The 17,300-nt window shown below is 44.2% G+C and overlaps 1 protein-coding gene across 1 annotated transcript; it reads left to right on the forward strand.

Annotated features, from left to right (window-relative positions):
* Positions 1-208: 208 nt before the first annotated feature.
* On the forward strand, positions 209-16,543 carry SYT6 (synaptotagmin VI). The gene is made up of 6 exons (XM_009698670.1): positions 209-540; positions 2,428-2,986; positions 7,912-8,032; positions 9,572-9,743; positions 10,398-10,548; positions 16,367-16,543. The coding sequence occupies exons 1-6, from the start codon at positions 371-373 to the stop codon at positions 16,436-16,438; spliced, it is 1,245 nt and encodes a 414-aa protein (XP_009696972.1). The 5' UTR covers positions 209-370; the 3' UTR covers positions 16,439-16,543.
* The last annotated feature ends 757 nt before the right edge of the window (positions 16,544-17,300 follow it).

The following is a 17,300-nucleotide window of genomic DNA, read 5'->3' on the forward strand; positions in this document are numbered from 1 at the left end:
GCGGATCTGAACCCGTCAGGGGATGCTCACTTGGGTTTGACTCTTCCTTGCGGAACCTGCTAAGAGCTCTCCATTAGTCATGATATAGGTCAGTTTGGACCATTTCTTCCCTTTACTTATGGCTTTCTCACCATTTTTCTTTTCTTTTCTCCTTTCCCGTTCCTCCCCTCTCCTTGTCACTATTGCCTTCTCTCCCCCTGTAGAGCTCTCCGTCAGCCTCCTTGCAGTGATAGTTGTTGTCTGTGGACTGGCCCTGGTGGCAGTTTTTCTGTTTCTCTTTTGGAAGCTGTGCTGGGTTCCGTGGAGGAACAAGGCCATTTCTTCTAACCTGGCCATCTTGCAAAGTGAGGCAGGCTGCAATAAGGAGAACATGGCAGACAAGCTCAAGGAGACAGGTGCCATAAGTTTCCTGGAGGCAGCAGTGAAGATCAGCCACACATCGCCAGACATCCCTGCAGAGGTCCAGATGTCCATGAAAGACCACATCATACGACGCACACGGATCCAGAGGCAAACAACGGAGCCTGCGTCTTCTACCAGGTGAGTGGGACCCAGTGCTCTGCAGGGATGCAGCTCCTCGAGGCAGCTGGCAGAGCGGGAGAAGCATTTGATGGAGCCTGAGGTTTGGATACCTTCAGGGATGCTAAAGAAAGCACTCCATCTACATGCTGGATTACTTTCCAAAGACTGGTTATTAACCAATTATTGTGTGAAGACTGGCTTACTGTGGGTATTTTTAAAAAAATCAAGGATTCAAGCCCTATTACTGTGACTTGACCTCATTGTGTCAAGCCATCAGCATGCTTTGGCCATTTTAATATTGTTCCAACATGAGAGGCAGGCTGAAGTATAAATGATGGTATGCTTGTCAGACAGAATTAGACCTTTTTGCTCTCTCTTGTTGTTGTGGCTCCTAGCAGAAACAATTAGATAAACAGAATTGGCCTGTCGCTCACTGCACAAGCTTAGAACCAGCTGTGCCCAGTGCTTGTGCTCACTGTGTGTCTCTGCCTCAGCCAGGGACAGAGATGTCAACATCATACTCAATAAATCAGGATAAGGCTTTATGAACCCCGAGACACCTTCTCGGCAAGAATACTGAGAAATACGGTACCTTTTCCTTGACGCAGAATGCTGTGAAACTGGGACAGGAAAGGGTGATCGCAGGGTCCTGGCTGTGCCCCAGCACTTCTGCTTGCTTTGTTGGCCGTGCCCGCGATGTGTGAGGGAGTGCAACTGCGAAAACAGACATTGCTCAGAAAATTGGCTGCAGTATTGCAGAATTAATAAGGCACCGATCACAGCCTTCTGTTTGAAGAAGCTGGAGTTAAAATCAACATGGTGCCACCTGCAATTGTGCCACATAGTCTTTTATTTAACTGCACCGTTTTTTGGACAGCTGATTGCCTCTCTGTCATGCACACGCTCATTCTGCTTTTATTACGCCTTTCCAATGGAGGAGAAAGCAAAAGCTCAGCCTGTCTGAATTAGGACAAACAAAAGTGGGACTTGGTTGTATGTGGGAAGGTTTCAAACCCACTTCCTCAAGCAAAAAAGCCCAGCATGAACCACAGGCAGGCAGCCAGCCATGGGCACCCTGGGGAACAACCTCAGCAGTCTGGGATCTCTCTCTCAGCCCAGCCTCGCCCAGGCCAAAATGCCTTTGAGGAACCTGCCAAGGAGAAGTGAGGTCTCCTCGTGGAGAACACCACGTGGCTGTACAAGTTCTTAGTATGGTTAAATAACTCCATATACCGCTCTTGTAAACACCAGATAATCTGAACTAATGCTATGAGTCCACAGAAAGCTTTTATGCTTCGCTTAAATAAAACTTTGCTTACACACAGTTTCTCTTGTGCTGAAGGGTAGCTCGAGGCAAAAGACAGCTTCTAGATGAGGCTGTGCATTCCTCCCTGTCAAGAATTATCTGTTGGTTTCCGATGAGAGTCTGTTGGAGAAGTTTGAAAGCAGCAACACCAGAATAAAACCTAACTTTCTGAACTGGTTGTGATTCTCTCACTTCAAAAAGGATTTTTTTTGCCTGAGGAAAACTTAGTGCCAGTATCTTGGAAGTGTATAGACTGAGGGTGGGAAAAAAAACCACACTGGGTTGTCTATGGCTTAGTAACGGAGTTGTTGGGTCTCTCATATTTAGCTGTGGGCTGTTACTTGTGTAACAGGTGAAAAAATGCAGCTCACTGCAAATGCTCTGAAAGTTAGGAAATTTGCTGGATAGGATCCTTTGACCACTGGAGGTGTTCCCTTCAGTGTCCATTTCCATAATGTACGTGGTTTCTGCACAGAGGTCAGGAGCACCTTGTACTTTCTTGTACTTTCCCTGCTTTCCTAGCATTAGTAGTCCACAGGAGAAAAAGGAGAGAAATGTCGTTGGAAACCGATAACAGCTGTCATGTCTTCCTCCTGCAGGCACATCTCCTTCAAAAGGCACCTTCCTCGGCAAATGCATGTATCCAGCATGGACTATGGCGTGGACCCACCGGCTGTGGCTGAGCAACCGACCAGCATTGGTCGCATTAAGCCCGAACTCTATAAGCAAAAATCTGTTGACTCCGAAGACCTCAAAAAAGAGGCAGCAAAGACCTGTGGGAAAATTAATTTCACTCTCAAGTACGACTATGAGAATGAGACGCTGACTGTTCGAATTCTCAGGGCTTTTGACTTGCCAGCCAAAGACTTCTGCGGCAGCTCAGATCCCTATGTGAAGATCTACCTCCTGCCTGACAGAAAGCGCAAGTTCCAGACACGAGTCCACAGGAAGACTCTGAATCCCACCTTCGATGAGTCCTTCCACTTCCCTGTGCCCCATGAGGAGCTGGCAAGCAGGAAGCTCCATTTGAGCGTCTTTGACTTTGACAGGTTCTCCAGGCATGATATGATAGGAGAAGTAATCTTGGAGAACCTGTTTGAGGCCTCAGACCTTTCCCGGGAGACTTCCATCTGGAAGGACATTCAGTACGCAACGACGGTGAGTATCTGCTTTGGAGGGTTGTCCCTGCCCTGGGACCATTTGCAGCACAGTGCCATGTTGTAGTGCGTGGTACCTGTGCGTGCAGAGGACAGGTATCAAGTGTGCGGTGAATGGCTCCGCGGCAGGATGGGTTGGGATTCTCTTTCTGACTGTAAGTCCGGCACAACTCACAGCTGATGAGTTTATTGCCTCCCTGCAGATGGTACCATTAGCCCTGGGGACCCATAGCCATCACACGCAGGAGTGGCGAAGGCTGTTGTACTCAGAAGCCTGTCAGCTTTACCAGAATCCTGGTTTACTGGAGCTTCATCCCCTTACTTAGTGACTTGCTGTTATCTCACCCACAACAAGTCACACTGATAACAGGTTTGCTATAAAACAACTGAGGGTTTCACTATGTTCCATATCTGGCCCCACGTCAACATGTGAAGGGTCTCAGGTTCTGGTTGTCTGTCGCATGCACATGATAACAGTAAGAAACAGCTCTGGAGGGTCACTACCAACTCCTTGGAGGTACTGGGCTTTACTCTACCAAGACCGTTGTCTGATGTGTTGCTGGCAACTCTTCCAGAGCTTGATGTGGGTCTTCTAGTAGTTCTGTTGAACTTCCTCTGAAAGTGAAGCCAAGCATCAGAGAAGGAAAAGTCCCAGCCAGTTTGTGTTGTAAGTAGCTCACGGGAGAACCTACCTTCTCACATTGATCACTGAGTGCAGAAGCAATGACATTAAGCCCTGCATAATAGCTGTCTGCTTCTCCACTGTCCTTCCGGGAGGACTTGGCTGGTTCTGAGGGCAAACAAATGTCTGAACTGTTTTGCAGTTGGACACCAAGTCAGTCATGATTTTTGATATTTCTGAAATTGGAATATGAAATGTCCGCATCTTTGTGGCAGAAAGCATGGGCCGTGTCAAGTCTTTCCTAGTGACTGGCATAACCCCATGACTTGCAAAAATCTGTCCCACAACTTCCCTCGTACCTCCTCTCCTACCTTTGCTCTGCTGCTTTCTGTATTGGGGAATGAACTTTCAAATTAGTGGTGTTGAATCCTGGGGTGCAGTCATTTGTGTGGTGGCAGGGAGTTTCCCTCTCCTTGCTATATGATCAGCACACAAAGAGTGTGGTAAGCCTGGAGAGTTTGGAGGGAAAAGACCTGTGGGCAGGAGTGAAACTGGGAAGGGGTAACACTGGGTCTCACTAAAGGAAAACCACATAAAACACGAAGCTGCAGGAGGAGGTTATGGAGTTTTTAGCATGTGTATGTTCTGTGTTTTGCTGGTATGGTTCTGCAAGAAATAGTGGACATTTTCCCAGCTGACTACATAAATTAATTCAATGAGAAAAAAACACCACCACAAAAACAGGTGGAGAGACATCAACAGAAGGATGCTTGAGGGAAAAGCCTCCAAAGAAGGTGTGAGAGGAGCAGAGAGAACATCATGCCCAAGACGCATTCTGTAGCAGCCTTGCAGAGCTCCCACAGAAATGTCGAGTGCCGCGCTTGGCTCCATCTCCTCATTCTCTCTGTGCCATTCTTTGGGAATGGGCCAATATTAGTACATCTCAGACAGTTGTAACACACTCAAGGACATTTCTGTTTAATCAAAAATGAGAAAAGTAAATACAGTTTTCATAAAACCCAAGGAAAGCTCTGGGTGTCTAATAATACATTAGATCAATCGTGTGGGTAAGAAGATAGGAATGCACTTAAGCAATGATATAAGCTATTCAAATAGCTAGCACTCAACTACTTAATTAATGATTGTACAGCTTGTGAATCAATGAAACATTTTTGGTTTCAAGTCTGCAAAGGTTATTGATTCAGAGCTTCCATTATTTCCTAAGAGGTACTGATATGAATTTTGGAAATGTCTCAATGTCTATAATCTGAAAGAAAATAATGTACCCACAGGACACATTTTACTCTCTTGTATTTATGGTTGCAAAGAAAAATCTCTTGACCTAATACAATGAGGTCAAAGACAATTTATGCTAGTTTTATATCCTGAACAGGTCCTCTCAGTGCAAGGAGAGGAATAGAAGATGAGATCATGCCCAGAGGGTGCTCGCGCGGTCTCATATAGGACTGCTCTCTTTTGACATCTGTGTCCAAGGTTTCCTGCCCTCCTCCCTCCCAAACCAACACAGACCAAAGAACGTATGAAAGAACAGACCCAGCCCATTGTGTCGTCTGGATGCCAACTGCTGTTGCACTGTGCAGCGGATATAGTGTCCAGTACAGCCAGCACACAGTGAGATTCACGTGGTCATTTCTTTGGGAACAGAACAATAATTTCTAATCATAATTTCAGAATGTTCATTTTAAATTATTTTCTATTGTCAGTAAAGTCTATAGCTAAGACCGGTAGCTGCAGTGTCTGACTGGAGCTGGAGACATTTAAGTGAAAAGGTACAAACCCAGTCCTCAAGCTTAGTTCTGATGCAGTGGCAGTGTTTGTGGCAGGTTCCAGACACTCGTTATGAAGTGCCTCCTCAGTGCAGAGTTATTTATTCAGGCTCTTTGTTATGTAAAGCAATTAACCTTAAAAGAGGAAGAATACCTTGAAAGGTAGCAAGAACACAAGAAGTGCTATGTTTTTAAAAAGCGAATCATAATTTTTGAGTGGCCATTTTAAGACACTGTAAGTAAATGAGGCTCCATAAAATACTGAGCTCCCTGTCCTCTTAAAACTGGTCACGTTGGAATCAGGCAGCAAGAACCGTGGCTCGGCTCAGCTCTCAGGGTGCAGGCGACACCAGAGGTAAAACTGCCAGATGTTTCGGAGTGCTCAGTGGTCTTGTCCAACGTTTCGGAGCGCTCAGTGGTCTTGTCCATTGCTGCTCTTCCTCCACAACAGCAGCCTGACTTGGGGGCACCCGTTACATTCAAGGGGCCATGGCTGAAATGCAGTCAAGAGTTAGAAGCTGCAGGGGCTCTAAATGCTCTTTCGTGTGTAATGAAAATGATCCTGCTACCTTAATAAGGTACCTTTAGTAATGTTTTGTGATGCAAGGAATTTAGCTCCCAGTAGACAGATCAAGAAGTACTAAAGGTAGAGGAATAGTAACTCAGTAAATGCTTCCACATATTTCATTACTGGTCACTGACAATGAGGCTGTGACTCGAGATCATTTTGTCACATTGGAAGGAAAGCGGTTTAGGATGCTATTGGTTCATTAAGGCGAGCGAGAGAGCAGAGTGGGACCTCTGAGCGGGTGAGAGTATTAAACTCTTATTTACCAGCAAGTAGTGCCTTCTGAGACAATGTTTGTTTAGATACTTACAAGTCTAGTCATATATTGTTCTGTCCAGAAAACATCTGGCTGCCACTGTTTCTTTTGTACACTCTATGCTTGAGAAGATTTTCAATTTACTTGCTAGTCAAGTGAAGTCTTGTCAAGAATCAAGACTTTTATATAACGTTCATTAGCATTCTGCACATCTAAGTGGAATAAATATCTAATCTTTGCCTTACCAGAGAACAAGAAGGAAATCAGTTGGCAAAAATCTCATCTATCAACAAGATCTATTTTCCTAACATTTAGCAAAGCTTTAAGTGCCTACTGCATTTACTTGTCTTTCTAGTTCCATTACTCTACTACTAACAGCTACAATTTCTTTTCAGTAGATCATTATATCACATTGAAATGAATCAAACACTCTGTTTCCAAAAATAAAAGGGTGGTTTGCTCTACAGATGTGGGATCTGTATGTACAAAATAAGATTTTTATTTTTTTTTTTAAATCCATTTTTGGAAGGTGTTTGGAAATCTTTCTGCTGACTTCAGATGATAATGCTTTCTAGTTTAGATAATTCTTTTGGTTTGTTTATTTTTTTTTCCTGAATTCCCATGAGCAAGGCAATGGTGGAACGGGCTTTTAGGAGATATAGTAGATAATGCTGCATGTACAAAAGTTACCAAAAGTGATACGTAAAAGCTGTTTTATGGGGCACTAAAAGGGTAAATTGTATTGGCCTCTGTGTAATCCAGAAACTACCAAATGTTTCTAAGTGCCATCTGCTGGTTAATTCACTATTTATGTACATAAATATGCATGCCTTATGCTGCTTTTGTTAGGTTTCTGAAGGCGGCTCAAAGGGGTTGGTGGTCCCAACCTGAGAGCTCAGTTGCCACTAAATGGGGCCCTTCATGCTTCTCTTCTGTTTTAAAGCTATGACCCCCTGCTCTACCACTATCTAGTAACTCATGCTCAACTTCAGAGAAAATCATCGTGTGACTCGGAGACGTCTGCATTCTCTGCTGAAATGTTAGGCATCAACAAAGTCCGTAAACCTCTATTACTGAATCGATGACACCAGCTGTACTAGAAAGTCACTCGTTGAATTTGTTGCAGTGTACAACCAGGGAACACGGCACCGCTGCATGTTAAGGTCTTACCTTTCTGTGATCTCGCTCTGCGTCTGTATTACATTCCTCTGTTTGAGGAAATAGATGTTAGTGTCACACACTTGGCACTAGAAGATATATACTGTACATTCAAGCAAAACTTGATACTAATATAATTTCCTTAATGGCCTTCATTTGGTGTTGGATATCATTTCACTTCTGTGTTAGCTGTGGAGCAGAAAAAGAGGAGCGCATTAGCTGTAATGTTGCAATAGGAAGCACATACCCCACTGAGGCTGTGGAAGATTATCCTTAACTATGATTTGAAGATATAACATTTGGACACACACTTTTTTCCAGTTCCCTATATTCATTTTTAGCCAAATAATGTTGGGATACATTGGAAGCACTGCCATATAGCAAAGCGTCATTCACTTGAATATGACAGAATAGAGAAAAGCCTGTTTCAGTGCGAGTGCTGCATGGGTCCTGCACGAAACGTTGTGGTGGAGGGTGGAGGCAGTCTAGCTGGTTCTTGCACATCCAATATAATGTGTTCTCTGTTTTATTAAAGGAAAGCGTCGACCTGGGAGAGATCATGTTTTCCCTTTGTTATTTACCAACTGCAGGTCGCCTCACCTTAACAGTCATTAAATGCAGGAATCTCAAAGCTATGGATATCACTGGTTACTCAGGTAGGTGCTTGATGGCTGAGTGAGGAGGACTGCATTGCAGCCACACTTCTTCCTCCTCCCTCAAGGTAGCCTCAATGGATAGTGGGCATACATCTTTTGATGCCAAGGCTGTATCATCATGGAAACACTTGACAAAGCTTTGTCCATGTTTTAAGTATGAACAAAATTTTAAAAGTAAAATTATCTTTTAAACTCTTTAGACTATATACATGAATATACTACCCAAGGAGACTGCCAGCAGTTTCCCATCCCCACTGAAGGTTTTGCAGGGTCAAAGCTCTGATCCATCTCCTAGGTTGGACACTTCAGATCTATTGCAGATATTGACCCTAGCAGTTTTATGTGACTAGGGAGTTTTCCATCAGACAACACCTTACAACCAGAATCAACAATTTCACCCCAAGATCAGGGAAGGATTGCGGGCCACCTGGGTAAATCTCAGGTGAATATACATTCCTCTGTACAGTGGCCAGTACTCAAACATTAGGATCAAAGTCACCTGAAGACTGTATGCATTCACAGTTCCGAAGAGTTGGCTTGCAAATTCAGCGTACACCAATTCTGGATTTCAACACAAAAAGCAGTTTATTTTCCAGAGATCAACACCATAGTATTTGAATCTCATTGACGACTTGTATAAAAAGCATTAACAATGCAGTAGAAGATCTCTGCAGAAAACATTTCTACCTAGCTGAATCTTGATGCCATATGAAATGTCTGAGAATTAACACTTCAGATGAAGCCAGCTAGACGTTTCTGTAATAATACGTCGCACATTTACTGTTACTTGAAAATGCACTGAAATCACCTGGGCAGCTGTTAGAGCAAACAGAAGCTGACTGTAACTTGAGGGCATTCTGCCATGAGCAGCTAGTGGAAAGCATGTGAAACAGAGCTAACTTTTCTTTCTACTGATCTCTGACGTTGGGAAAATGGGTTTTAAAATTCCCCTCTACTCACTGTAACTCTGCTATACAATATGTTAGTTTACATTGAGTTTTGGTAGCAGTGCAGGAACTGATCCCTGTAAAATAACCTCCTCTGCCTGTTTGGAATGTCAAAATGCTGCATTACATTTTGCTCTCTTAGGCAAATTTTGAAAAAGTTACAGTTTTGCTTCAGAGAAGGCACTGAGTTTGCTATCTGTGGTCATGCAATTAATGCAAGCTAGAATGCCTGAGTGCTCAGTGCCCATTATCATCTTCTGAAGAATATTGGCTCTTGGTTTGAGATGGGGCCTTCTTACGCTTCCAAATCCTTATCACAGAAAAACTGATGAAAATGGCTGATTTTTTCTTCCAAGAAGTCTGCAGTGCTGGCTCTCCAGTGCCTGAACCTCACGTCAGCACTCACACCAGTATGAGAAATGGTGGATTCAACTAGTACACAGACATCCCTTTTTCTAAAAGTCAATTTGAGTAGTGCCTTTGGCTCATAGTAACTTACAGCTCATCCTTTGATAACGCTGCTTCTATATTATGATGGTAACAAAATAAACCTCCATAAACAGAAGGCTTTTTCCTATCTCTTCCTCTCTAGATCCATACGTCAAAGTGTCTTTGCTCTGTGATGGGCGAAGACTGAAAAAGAAGAAAACCACCATAAAGAAAAACACACTTAATCCCACTTACAATGAAGCAATAATCTTTGACATTCCCCCAGAGAACATGGATCAAGTCAGTCTGCTTATCTCCGTCATGGATTACGATCGGTAGGTGCAAGGCTCTGGAGAGCTGGAGGGGAAAACATCCCATTGGGAGCGGGTTTTCCTCCTCCATAGCCCTTTTCCTTAGTATCAGGGCCTTGATTGCACAGCACTGTGGCATCAGTCTGTCTCTGGTGATTTATTGTTAAAGTGACATTGATATTTCTGGTTATGGGAAATTGCATGCTAGAACAGTAAGTATGGTAAAGCTGGTCCTTTGCTTTATGGCATTTTCTTGAGTGAGTACTGTGTTCTCTTTTGCCATTTGCTTGTCCTGCAAACCATCATCCTGTTTTAGAAAGCAAATGGTCTCACTCTGAGCAGCAATTGCTGTATGAATTATCCATTACTGAACTTGTACTTATTCTTACTGTACACCACTACATCACACATCCTTCCAGATTCTGTATCTGGACTGATCTACAGTTCAAATCCTTGTTATAATTATTTCTGGTGATGGCAGTGCCTCGCTGTGCTGGGGGCTGTGTACGCTGACAGTAGCAGACAAGATCTGACTGTCGTCGTGCAGATAGGACAGCCCATGTTCACTAGCACCATGCCTCGCGGCACTCCCATAACATGAGGTCAGAAGTCTTGGTTAGACGGTGTACAGGCAGTCTAAGCAAGAGATAATTGTGTTGCTTTTCTATTATTCTTCAGAGTGGGTCACAACGAGATTATTGGGGTTTGCCGTGTGGGGGTCAATGCTGAAGGACTGGGCAGAGATCACTGGAATGAGATGCTAGCATACCCACGCAAGCCCATCGCGCACTGGCATCCATTAGTGGAGGTAAAGAAGTCTTTCAAAGAGGTGTGTGGAGTTATTCTTTCCTTTTAACACGTGTTGTGCATGAGCGAGCTGGTTCAAGGCTTTCAGAGAGCTTCTACTCTCACTTGGGATTTTATGACATGAGCTGAGGGAATTTTCTCACCAGAAATACTCTAGAAAACAAGCATCTCTGTATTGTCTCAAAATAGCTCCTTGAGCTTGAAAGCAAGAATGAAAGGGACTGTATTTACAGATGTGACTGTTACTGTATAGGGTTGTTGTTTTGTTTTGTTTTGTTTTTAATTAGAGATTGAGAGCAGTAAGGAAAGAGAATGTTGCTCTGATTGCAGAACAAATTGACCAGGGATATTGCCTATTTCAAGTTTCAATTTTTTCATCCTAAAAGATTTTTCTGTTGACTCATCTTCAAGTCTTTGAGGGAGAATAAATAGAACAAATGTAATTGCTCTAAGCATCTCCAGAGAAAGAGATTCACTTGATGCAGCCCCAGATGATAAAATAGGGGTGAAATGCCTAGGTACCTTTTTGACCATCTGTAGCATTTTCTTCCTCCTCACACTCCATTTTCTCATGCTCCTATAGAGCTCTGCGGTTTTTGCCCGATTTAGGTCATAAATTCTGGAGGAGAGAGATGTAGAAAATGGCACGCATGCTACTGACACTTCAGGTATTGAAAAGAAAGCCAGAATTTGTGGTCAGTGATGGTATAATAAAGGCAATAAAACCTCCCACTCTATCTGGGGCTAAGGAGGCATTGTCCCTCAAAGCTGCAGACTAAGTACATAACAAAAAGCATCTTATTTTTCTCCTTGAAGTTCAGATACTGAGCTTTACTGGAAGGCAGATACAAGGCTTGATGATCCTCCACAGTAGTCTGAATTACTATGCATGAAACTCTACGTTTCTTTGAAATCTGCTCTTTCCTCTAACAAGAATGCAGTTTGTGCTCAGCGCTCCCTCTCCCAGCTCATATTCATCAGGCTGGTTTCTGAAATTCAGATGTGCTCATCCCAGAGGCAGGTCTGCTTCTTCTGCAGGTTTTTCTCCAAGCATTTGTAAGCAGCAGCCGTGCGAGGTGAGGCGAGCCGCCCGAGCAGAGCTCTGCAGCGGTTTTCATTACTGCTGCATCCCTTCGTGGGCATTTCTCTATCGCAGATGAAACGTGGCCATAGGGCCTTGTCTAGAGCCAGGGTTTATCAGAGGAATATCCTCACTTCCCGGACCCAGGTCGATTACACCCAGTGGGAAAACCTGGCAATTAATATTTTAGTTTAAGTCACAGTGGAGATACATATATCAGATAACAGAAATCTGAAAATTTGTACTCGCTTGCATACAAGGCGTTTCATGATCTCATATTGCACCACTGTAAATCAGGAGTAACCGCCCAGGTCAGCTGTGCAGAATTGGTGTAAATCAAAACAGAATTAAATTGATGCGCAATTTGTGTATAATAGTAATATTGCCTTTGGGTGGTGAGCAGTACCAGGCTTTCATTAGCCTTTCCATGCTAAAACACTAGCATCATACACATGAGCCATAGCTGTTTGAGCAGGCAACATATGCTATCTCACACTGCCACGGAGAGCTAGGGATCGGCAACCGCTGGGTTTCAGCATAAATGCTTAACGATCTATCATTTGATCAGTTAGCTCAACGTCCGTATCATCTGTAGCACCTCACAGCATGATAGCAGCTGCCACGTCTGACTCAGGGGCAGGAGTTCCTTCTCCAGTTTGAAATTTATATGACTTTACTACACTATCTTTCAGATGCAGGTGGGAGTTTGAAAGAAAGACTCCTGTAAAGTTTTTGATAATCAATAGGAAAAAAAAAAAAAGACATAATTATTGTGACGAAACTCAGAGAAACAAAGGCAGGCATGTAAGATGACTCACCTTCTAAAATACAATTTGAAAACCACTGCTGAGCCCCCAAGACTTTGGAAAAAAAAACCCGAGTGAATCATTTCACCCCCTAGTGCACAGGTCAGGAGCTCTGCTTAAAAGAAAAAAAGCCTCTGATCATCTGTTCTGGTATTTCTGCCACAAGCCAGTGCACAGAGCCAGCAAGCAAATGGTCCCTGTATTTATTTGCCCTTTTAAGTTTTAGCACTGCTGTCTGCAAATCTGTAGTGCAGCTTAGAAAAACCCAAACAGAAAAGGCACGGGCTCCTGGAGAGAAATTAATGAGAAATGTTATTTGTTGGTTACAAGTAATTGCGTCATCTTTTCCATATGTGTTTGTGCATTTTTTGAAAAGCAATTTGGGCTTTGTGTGCTTTCCCATCAGCTCAGAAGCTGTCCAGGCCAAGGGGGTGTGCGCTGGGTGGTGGGGGCCGAGGGTCGTGGCCGAGAGCTGTGGCAGAGCCGCCTGCCAGCTCTGTCGGTCCAGGTCCCGGGGGCTGCCAGCTACCTGGTCTATCTGCCCCCCACAGATGCTGGGGGAGAAGCTGCTGACCCTTCACCCCTTTTTCACCCTCATGTCTTCATGGGGGTGAGCTCAGGCTGTGCCAGCATCCTGAGTGGTCATCTTCATCTTCATCTTCAAGAGCGTTTGCCTCCAGGCACCAGCAAATGGAGCATTTGCTTTCTAGTTGATCCTCATGATTGTCTCTGTGTTTGCTCTAGTGATTAGTAATGGCCTCTGCTGTACATCAGTGTCTGTCCTGATTGACTGCTTGATCCTAAACTGAAAGCAAGAAAGCTAGGATTGAATTGTCTTTTTGAATGTATAAATTGAACAATGGATGGCTGAAGCTGTTAACCCAGGAGCACAGAGCTGCTCAGTGCCTGCTGCCGTCTCCCCTGTGCCACTTCGCAGTTAGATGCCCTGGCCCTCTCCCCACACAGCTCAGGACTGCAGATGGGCAAAGAAAAGAGTGGGGAACCTGGAATTTCTTTGCTAGCCTAGACACATACTGCCCTGCCCAGTATGCCTTGAAAAAACTCTGGCCAAAAAAAAGGTGTTTCCACCATATTTTGACCACAGCTCAGAATCACAGGTTCTGGTGAAGTCACCAGGAAAACTATCACCAGAGGCCTGTTGCACCAGGAGGACGGACTGGCCCTGGCCCCCAGCTCCCTGCCACGGTGGTGCAGGATGGACGGACGGATGCTGGTGTCCTTGGGGCTGCACTCCCCGGGCCAGGCCACTGACCTCCTCCTGGTTGCAGGCATGGTTCCTTGACTGCCCAGCACGAGGACCCTGGGTAGCATTGGGCCTGTTCCACCAGCCACACTGTTGTGCTAACATGGCCCAGAAACCTCATTTCTGGGTTGGCAGCGTGACTCGGGCTCTTTGTGAGCCAGTGTTGCCCTTTCCTCTCTTTCATTGCTGGAGCCTTTAGGGAAACTTGCTCCTGTTACATTTCACGTCTTTGGTTGCTCCATATTTATCAACAGTGAGTAACAAACTGTAATGACAGCACTTCTTTAATGACCGTCATCATTAAAAAAGAGAACATGTACAAATGAATCATTAATTACAGGCTTATAAGTACTATTCTCCTCACACAGCCATTTAGGAGAGTTTGTGAGAAGATGAGAATCCCACTTGCCGTTGCATTTTGAAGTTACTCTGACAAGAAACTCTCGTCCACAGCACAAAACTGTTTACACTTTTCAGCCCCGAGGTCCCACTGGCACCTGGTGCCATGGCCTCAGCCTCCCAGGTGTGCTTCAGCTATCCCACCCATTGCCGTTTCTTCACCGTTTCTCAAAACATCCATCAGCCAGGTTAAGTGATGTGTCTATATAAAGAAATATAAAATTATAGCATGTCTTTCCAGACTTTGAAGGGGACTTCTGAAAATTGGCAAATTCTCTATTATCTGTGAAAGACAAAGTCTGTCTGATATCATGGAGTAGCATCATCAGTGCAATGCAAAATGGGTCTTTGATGTTTCCAAGTACTTCTGACATTCAGCATGGGAGCATTTATTTAAAACATTTCTCCAGATAAAAACTGATAACTTTGCTGAGAGCTAAGTCATGCCCATAATGAAGAACAACCATTTATCTTTAAAGATATGCAAAACCAGCCTCTTGCAGATTTTTGGGCATGTTTGACTTTCATTGAACTGTTTCTAGTTTCTGACTGTTAATTGCACAATGGATGGTTCACCTTTTCTAATTTAATGAAGGAAAAATATCTCCAGGTTCCTCATGGCGCACTGGTCACTTGAACCCACTCTTGGAAGAGTTTTCATCACATTTTAGGAGTAGCAAATGTTGCCACTGTAACTGCAGGCAGAATAATGCATGCTGAGGACTCTGCAAAGAGCCCATACCTATTGTAATTTCTGCTTATCTGCTGTTTTACTGGTAATGCTCATGGGGAAGTTGTATCCATATTATCATTTCCTCAGGAATTTTAGCAAATACATCTGACATGAGAAACACAGAAGAAACTGTTTTCTTATCTTAAGGTAGCCTGTTTGGAAGGACAAACTTTCCATCTTCTTCATTCATTCATTTCTGCTCAGCCCTGATGAAATGTAGTCTGTATAATGCAAACCTACATGGTGAGTTACTTTACACTGACTGGTCTCTTTGGGGAAGGAAATTGGCCAAATTCTTGACCCTATCTCTGCCCCTACTTTATAACCATCAAAATGCTGACTTGTGAAGCGAACCATAAAGCACAGCCTCTGCCAGCTGGCTTCAAATGGACATGAGCGTGCTCTGTGTGCTGCATGGGCAGACCTGACCCAGAAAGGGCCAGCGCTGATGAGCAGCCGTCCCGTGGACAGCAGACCTCGTGGCGTGTCACCGACCGACACCGAGGGGTACCTGCAGGGTTGCACCCCCCAGCACGCAGCAGCCGGGGAGGCCCCAGGCTGCAGGGGGGAAGCACCTCCAGACCAGGAGCAGGAGCAGGAGCAGGAGCAGGCAGGGGGCACGGCTGCCCCGGACCCAGGCCCTTTGTTATTGCTGACACTGACAGCATCTGCAAACGGTTGTGTGGCTTGCTCAGCCTTCCTGTGAGCACCATGCAGCCATCCTCTTCTCTCATTCTCAGTTGCATTTCATTTGAAGTGCCTTTGCCAAAGCAAGGGTGAAGTTTGATTTGCCAAATGAGTTTTCACCCACAGAAGTGAAATTCCTACATGCTAAAGCATTAGTGTCAACCAGCAAAGAGGTTATGCTTATGTAGGAGAGGAGGGAATTGATCCGGGGGGAGTACGAAGCAGTGGAAATACTATGCCTCCTGTTGTCTCTGGGACATGTCTATCATCTGTCATTTGAATTTAATAAAACGAGATGGTGAGATGGGCAAGTACTCAAAAGCTTGCAGAGTAATGGTTTTGAATTGTAATAATAGCCCCCAAGGCAAATGACTAATAATTTATGATCCCATAAGTATGGAAAAAAAATGTTTGCTACATCCACTGGCTCTCTGATCTGATTTTCACTTTGAGAAATGTCTCTGCCACTGTGGACATAGCTTCTGTGGAGTAAAATGACCAGACTGGAAAGACTCAAGTAATTTTGCAATTAGGCAGTATTTCTAAAACAAAAGGGCCACAGCACTAAACCAGGAAAGAACAGAAAGCTAAACTGAGAGCAAACTTTGTCTTCGAAGCACACACATATACTGTTTATTTTTCTTTTTTTTGTGAGCAATCCTCACGATTGTGAATTGATTTACAAAGCAATAAATTGTTCAGTAATTCTTCCTGAGTGGTTAAATGCAGGCATTCAATAAGTTGAAACATGCTGTAGAGCAAATGAGAATACTGCAGAACAGGAGATAGGCAACGCAGTAAAGGGATGTGAAGAATTTCAAATAATCTCTCCTGTTTGCTTAGACTTGCTTTCTTTTTTTCTCTCACCAGTGGCAAGGCCGGGCAGCGAGCTTTGACAGCCAGGGTTCCTGTCCCTCGCCTAAACCATCACCCACACCATGATATAGAGCGCAGCGAGCAAAATGGGACTAAACCAAGTTATTTTTGCACTTGGCCTACAGTCTCAGTAATTTGTTGCTGAGTAGCAGTGGCAGCAGCGAGACTTTCCAGTCTAGTTGTTCCTGCGTAAGTAAAGGCAGAAACCTGTTTTGTGGTCAACTATGTCTTTAACATGTCTCCCAAGGTGATGTTTTTTTTTGTGGCTTTTACTATATGGATCTGTTTCCAGAAGAAGAAGGTGGACTGAGTCATGAGCTGGAAGTTTGGTCTGTGAAATAGCATGTAAAATAGATTTTAGTGTGTACGAAGGCTGGAAAAGTGCAAAGATGCTCTGAGTGTCTACAGACAGCACAGGTGGCCAGGAGAGGGGACATCTGTACTGGCCCTGCTGCACCCTCTGCGCCTGCTTGGAAGAGCAGCAGTGAAAGACACGAGAGACCTCTTCTGATCTGTGAGCAGCTCTTTACTCTCGTGGTCAGCCCAAATCCAGCAGGTTTCCTGTTCATGTGGAGGTGTTCATGAGCTGTTAGAAGATTGTGTAGTGTGTATCCCAAATTCCTTTTGTCATATATAAAAAATTCCATGGATTCCTCAGGGGGAAAAAAATGTTTTTTTCCCTGTTTTTGAAGTCTCCCTAGAGCTACATGCATGAACAGTTTCTTAAGATCCCTTTGCAGCTACTGCTTATTCCCCCCACACATCACCACGTTGTCTGGAGTGGAGTGGAGAGAACTGCGCTGCCACAAGTGGGGTTCGGACGTAAAGGGGGAAGGATGTTACAGAAACAGGTGACATCCTTGCATGAACACTAGATCTTTATTTCTTATATGATCCTAGTAATAAAGAGTGAACAAAAGGATAAAGG

This window comes from Cariama cristata, unplaced genomic scaffold, assembly GCF_000690535.1.
Source record: "Cariama cristata isolate BGI_N322 unplaced genomic scaffold, ASM69053v1 scaffold30460, whole genome shotgun sequence".
NCBI classification, from domain to species: domain Eukaryota; kingdom Metazoa; phylum Chordata; class Aves; order Cariamiformes; family Cariamidae; genus Cariama; species Cariama cristata.

Excerpts from the sequence above, each read along its gene's own strand:
- SYT6 (XM_009698670.1), top strand. The coding sequence starts at position 371 with ATGGCAGACAAGCTCAAGGAGACAGGTGCCATAAGTTTCCTGGAGGCA. Across the intron at positions 9,744-10,397 it reads TCCGTCATGGATTACGATCG|AGTGGGTCACAACGAGATTA; the intron begins GTAGGTGCAAGG and ends ATTATTCTTCAG. Across the intron at positions 10,549-16,366 it reads TAAAGAAGTCTTTCAAAGAG|TGGCAAGGCCGGGCAGCGAG; the intron begins GTGTGTGGAGTT and ends TTCTCTCACCAG.